The sequence below is a fragment of the Macrobrachium rosenbergii genome, chromosome 41, assembly GCF_040412425.1.
Source record: "Macrobrachium rosenbergii isolate ZJJX-2024 chromosome 41, ASM4041242v1, whole genome shotgun sequence".
Lineage (NCBI taxonomy): Eukaryota > Metazoa > Arthropoda > Malacostraca > Decapoda > Palaemonidae > Macrobrachium > Macrobrachium rosenbergii.
Genome location: NC_089781.1, coordinates 29,465,021 through 29,471,720, shown reverse-complemented (window position 1 = coordinate 29,471,720; position 6,700 = coordinate 29,465,021). Strand labels below are relative to the sequence as shown.

The 6,700-nt window shown below is 36.8% G+C and overlaps 1 protein-coding gene across 1 annotated transcript; it reads left to right on the top strand.

Annotated features, from left to right (window-relative positions):
- The first annotated feature begins 2,779 nt into the window (after nt 1-2,779).
- On the top strand, nt 2,780-3,352 carry LOC136827071 (tigger transposable element-derived protein 1-like). The gene has a single exon (XM_067084824.1). It carries the CDS (start codon nt 2,780-2,782, stop codon nt 3,350-3,352), a length of 573 nt encoding a protein of 190 aa, XP_066940925.1.
- The last annotated feature ends 3,348 nt before the right edge of the window (nt 3,353-6,700 follow it).

The following is a 6,700-nucleotide window of genomic DNA, read 5'->3' as shown; positions in this document are numbered from 1 at the left end:
TATATATATATGTGTGTGTATATATATATATATATATATATATATATATATATATATATATATATATATATATATATATATATATATATATATATATATATATATATATATATATATATATATACTGTATGTATGTATATATATATATATATAGACATGAACATTTAGTCATTATCACACTTACCACGAAAGTAAAAAGTAGACACCTTATTGATATCATTTTACACTACAATTCAATGCTTCTGCGATAACTGTAATATAATTGCCTTAACATAATTATATGGAATGACCATTCCTTCAGTTCTTTTCACATTAACTCTTTTATTGCCTTCTTGACGGTCGTTGGCCATCTGCCATACTCTGCTTCAGGGACCTTTTATACCATGATAATGGACAATATCCTCCTTTTATATGATCCTTGATAACGTCTTTACCGGGTAACTCAGCCACGCAGAGTGATAAATGGATCTTCCATAAGGAATGGCTTTCAGGCCTCGTTCTTAGACCTAAGGGATCAATCATTATGGGGCAACGCTTTCTTTAGGTGGAACGTGGCTACGTCTTTTCTGAAAGGCTGTTTATTGTGTGCCCTTTTAAAGGTAAAGAGGCCTACAAACACACGACTAGCTAAGTCAAGTTTGATCATTTCAATCAGAATGTGATGAAATACGTCTTGAATTATATGCAAAGACCATTATTCTAAAGAGTTGCTGCTTAAATTATTCCGGATATACAGAGAAAGTGAAAGAATTCCACATTTCATGAATTTATTAAAGGAAATCTTTATTTGAAAGAGAGAACTGAACCATTTCTTGTAAACTAACATTTGATTTTTTACAGGCTGATATGGAATTATTAATCTGCACTATATTATAAAACTGTTGTCCATCAGTCATATGACAACAGCAAGTTTAATAGTCAGATCAGTTTAGAGGGATGATTACCGAAAACAGTACATGATCACATTCTATCTAAAACCTATACATTGATTACAAACTTGTTATTGTATTCTTAAAGTAAGGTAATATATATTGTGCGATCTGTTAGATAAATATAACTGAAATAAGTATATCTCAAAGATGAAACCATGTAATGGCAATGACTTAAAAACTCACCTGGGCGCATTTAGGAATTTGAAAGGTAGACATCGTGACATTCTTTGGCTAATGAAAATAAAAAGAATGTCTTGTAAACATACTCATTGTAATGTTATATATATGAGGAATAATAAAAAGGAAGATTCTTGCAACCATTCCTAATTGCTCAATGTCCCGTTACGTGAAGAAAAATATGTAGATTGGTAAACCATAATGAATAATAATAAACATAGAAGTTAAGGGTTAAAGTACATTAAAATAATGAACTTCATATGTTATAAAAGACTTCATATCAAGCATCTAATATTGTTCAAATAATGTAATCGATTAACCGAGTATGCCGTAAGCCACCCAATCCCACCCATCATGATCATTATCACATTCGACAGTCATAAGTCACTTTAGTGGCATTTCCGCTTCCCTTCATTTCAAACTCGTGATTGGTTCATCCTTGCCAGCCGGCAGCCGAACGGCAATTAGGAAGGTGCATAATGTCCCAGTTTAGGTACCACAAGGACGATGAGCTTGCTAAGTCACACATAATTCACAGCTTCCCTTGAAGCCACTACTTTTGCGTTTCTGGAAAATATGCATCAACTACAGTATTGTTGGATTACCAAGATTTTTAAATGTACATTTTCTGAAGGGGATAAGTTTGCCTACATACAGTAATATCATGTGTGTACAGCTAAATGGATTATCACCATATTTCACAGTGTGTGTGTGTGTGTGTGTGTGTGTGTGTGTGTGTGTGTGTGTAATTCTAATAGCCACAATGCCCTCTTAACTTCCCGAATTCTTCACGCTTTTTTGGATATGCTCGTAACTACATAGCCGTAAGATCCAAGCGCAAGAAATTTTATTGCCCACTTGGCTATGATGGTGAGGATGGGTCCACTCCAGCTCTAATAAATATATCTGAAAACGACAGGTATATGTATGTATGAGAGGTAATAGACTTTTATCCTTCTCGTGGTCAGGTCGGCAACGTGACCTCCTTGTGATTATGGTGACGCAGGTTCGTTTCCTGTGACCGGCCACCACAGTCTCTTCAATTTCTTGCACTTGGATCTTACGGCTTTGCAGTTACAAGCATATCCAAAAAACGTGAGGAATTTGAGAAGTTAAGAGGGTATTGTGGCTATTAGAATAACATAATATGTCTGGTAAAAGTGACCAGAAGATTCTACATATATATATATATATATATATATATATATATATATATATATATATATATATATATATATAATCAATCACTCCTCGACTTACGAACTTTCAAAGATACGAACATCCTTGCTCGTAAATTCAATTTTTACTCAGAGTACTCTGGGATGTGACCTGCAAGTCTAATTTTTGTTGTGAGGGCTTGCCTCGACTTAGTTACAATTTCTGCTGCTACCCACGCTAGACAGAACCATAGCTGACGCCACTACGCATCCCAGTTTCTTTGTACCTACGTTAGTGCTAAGATTTCATCTTCCCTGTGGCAATTCATTTGTCCGTTTTTATCATGAAATATTTACCGCATCCATTAATATATCATGGCTAGTGGCAAGCACAAAGCCACTGATGAAAGTCGTAGTGTTAAAAGCAGCGAGCCATCTCAATGGAAACTAAAGTGGCTATAATAAAGAAGTTAGAAAGTGGTGTAAAAATGGTTGACGTAGCACCATTATAAGATGAATCACTTGGCCATCGGCACAGTTTTGAAAAACAAAAACAAAATTATGGAGCACATGAAAAGTGCTGTGCCAGTGCAGTCAACAATTCTAAGTAAGAGAAGGGGGAGGGCAGCAGAAGAAATGGAAAAACTTCTGGGTATCTGGATGGAACACCAGAGACAAAGGTCTGTACTGCTTAGTCTTACGCTGATTCAGGAAAAGGCTAAAAGCCTTTTCAATGACTTGAGGGCTAAGGCTGGCATAAGTGCTCAAGATGAAACATTTGTTGCAAGTCATGGATGGTTTCATCGCTTCAAAAAACGAGCCAACTTGCATCACGTGTCCGTAAGCGGTGAGGCAGCAAGCACTGACAAAGCAGAAGCCAAAAAATTGTCCAAGACACTCAAGGAAATCATAGATAAAGGAGGTTACATCCCTCAGCAAATTTTTAATGTAGATGAGACAACCTTTTCGGGAAAAATGCCAGGCAGATTGTACATCAGCTGTGAAGGGAAGACGATGCCAGGATTTAAGGCAGTGAAGGATAGGCTAACGTTACTGCTGGGTGGCAATTGTTCGGTAGACATGTAGCTAAAACCTCTCCTCGTGTATCAGACAGCAAATCGACGGGCACTGAAAAATATCACAAAAAGTTCTCTACCCGTAATCTGGGTGGCCAATAAGAAAGCCCTGGTGACTCTTGCTGTATTTGAGGACTGGTTTTTCCCTCACTTTATCCCCGAAGTCAAGCTGTACTGCAGAGAGAACAACATTCCATTTAAGGTTCTCTTAAATTTTGGACAATTCCCCCGGTCACCCAATGTACTTAGATGATTTCCATCCAGATGTTCAATTTGTTTATTTACCACCTAACACAGCTTCGCTCATTCATCCAGTGTTATAGCAAATTTCAAAAAATACTACACTCGCCGTACATATCGGCAAGCGTTAAACGAGGTAAATGACGCGGATGTGACCTTACATGACTTCTGGAAGGGTTACAACATTTACAGTTGTGTTAAGAACATTAACGCTGCATGGTGTGAAGTAAGTGAAATCAACATGAATGGAATATGGAGGGCCTTATGCCCACAGTTTGTAAATGATTTCAGAGGGTTTAATCAAGAAGAGTAGGAAAAGGAAATCGTTAAGTCTCGCTGACATAAGTGAAAAGTTAAACCTTGACATAGGGGAAGAGGACTTTCAAGAGCTGTTGGACAGTCATTCAGAGGAGTTGACAAATGAGGATTTGATGGAACTGGAAGAACAGCAAAAAACAAAAGAACATGAAACAGAAGAACTTGTTCCCATAAAGAAGTTTGAAACAAAATTGATGGGTGAGGGGTTTTCCCTTCTAGAAAAAGTGTTGACTGTTTTTGAGAATCAGGACCCCAATGTTGAGAGATTCTCAAAAGTAGCAACAATAGTCAATGATGCTTTCCAGAGTTATTGTATCATATATGATGAAAAGAAAAGAAAATCAGTGCAAACTTCCGTAGACAAATTCTTTAAACCAGTGCCTTCAACCTCAAGATCCTCCCCAGTGTCTTCAACTTCAAGAGCTTCTCAAGTGCCTTCAGCCTCAAGAGCTCCCCAGTGCCTTCAACCTCAAGAGCCTCCCCACCTCTAATGGCTGCTTCCTCCCTTAATGAGGAGGAAAGTGATGAAGAAATCCTTGCCGAAGAAATCCTTCCTGAAGAAAGCGAAAAAGAAGAAGACGTTGACGACCCGCCACCCCTTTATTCCACACCGCCATCCTCCTCTCATCATCCATCACGACAAGCTACGACACCAGTTTCAAAGATAAGAAAACTGTAATTGTACTCTACATTTACTGTATTATCATAATTTGTTTAATGTTAGGTCTTATACACCATCTGAACTAATAAAATACTCTATAAAATACAGTAACAGTACTAGTATTGGGTTTTAGTATGAACCAACAAATAATACTGTACGATTTGACTTTGTTGAACTTACGAACAAAATGAACTTACTAACAGCTGTTCGGAACGTAACTCGTTCATAAGTAGAGAAGCGTCTATATACTGTGTATATGTATATATATATATATATATATATATATATATATATATATATATATATATATATATATATATTTATATATATATGTGTGTGTGTGTGTGTGTGTGTGTGTGTATATGAATAGAGAGACAGACAGATAGATAAATATATAGAGAAATGCTGTCTGAAGAGAATGCAGTCTTGGTCTGATAAAGTGAATATTTTGAAGACTGAACGTAGAAGAGACGAGAGTCAGCTCTGAATGATTCAAGAGTGGAAAGAGTTGATGTTTGACTGTTAGGACATTAAGATCATCATTAAGAGGTTGAAGAATGGAATAAGTTGTTGAGGATATAAAATGGTATAGAAGATAAGCTGTTGACAGCAATGGTATTGTAGGTGAAGGAAATCAAGCTTCTGTTAGATTTTGTAGGCAGGAGAGTGACTGGCTTTACGGAAAAGTTGGGTTGAAGGTGTTTTTTGTACTCATATCTTAAATCTTACGGATAGGGTCATGCGAGGAGTCAGAGAAATGGCATTAGATGTATGGGCAAAAATGTGGAATATGAAAATTGGTTGGCAATGGAGGATGAAATGGGTAATAGTTCTAGTTTCTAGCGAAGAGAAATTACCGAGACTAGTAAAACAATTTAAAAGTAACTGCAAAAAGGGAAAGAGAAAGGTATTGTAAGTGAATAGAAAAAAGAATTACGGAGCAGGAAACGCTCGCAAGGAGGTTCAATGGATATATGCAATGAATGCTTGTAAATATCTTGGAGTAAATATACCTGAACACGCCAACTACGGAGAGCCTTTTCTGGTGCTCTGCCTAGTGCAAATACCTTTAATATTTACCCAGAAAAAGACCCAGGCTATTCTCATATCGTATATGAAAGATGATCATATTGGTAGACAGGCACGTTAGGATAGAATGAAAAACTGGTATTCATATTAGATATTTACGTAAGCAAATGAAAAGAGAGCTTGGTGTGACTGACAAGTCGGTTCCAATATATTTAATGGCACTTATTCTTATCGAACGACTCTTCATCGCTTTGCAACACACATTTTCATTGCCAGTCACATTCTTAACACTACCGCTAAAATACACCTATAAGTTTTAGTCAGCTCTCCAGCACACTGTGTGTGTTAGGTAATAGTTTCATCTTTATTTCCATTGCTTTTACTTGGGACATGTAAACTGTTTAATTTACAGTAAAGTTACGGGCTCGAAATGAGTTTCAGGATACACCGCTAGTATTTCTATAAATTACTTTTAGCCGCCTTTCCAATCTCCATCATTTTTTATATATTCCCTCATCTCCGAGAGCCTTTCTGATGGTGATAGCGGAAGGCATTATCCTTTTTACTGCCCTATAACTCCGTTTGCCCACAACTCATACGACCAACGGTATACAGTGATAAATGATCTATCCCTAATATACGGCAGCGATGAAATGGTGATGCTTTGAAAATGACTTGTTGCAGAGGCTAAACCTGGTTTCCTACAGGCTCAGCAAAGCTATTTTTATACAAGACCCTTGACTCTTGGTTGATATCATTTACAGTTTTCTTTCCATTACTTGTTTCATCTTATAACTAAGTGAAATGAATAAAGATATATTCTTTGCACTTTGAACGTCGGACCAGCTAACCAGCACCCGACTTTCCTGTCACTAGCGAGTGTTGCTTTCGAGTCCCAAATCCAAATAATCAGTCCCGTGTTGCCTCTTTCATTTAACAGAGGGATCGTGAAGCTTAAGTCAATGAAGCAAGATTACTTGTGGAAATTAAAAAAGATATGACGCCTCTGCGATATTGTAAAGGTGACAAAAATTTTGTTTTAAACTGTAATAAGAACCATTATACTTTATTATTGACAAAGTATGAAAGCTACAGCCCTTGTGTCAGTTA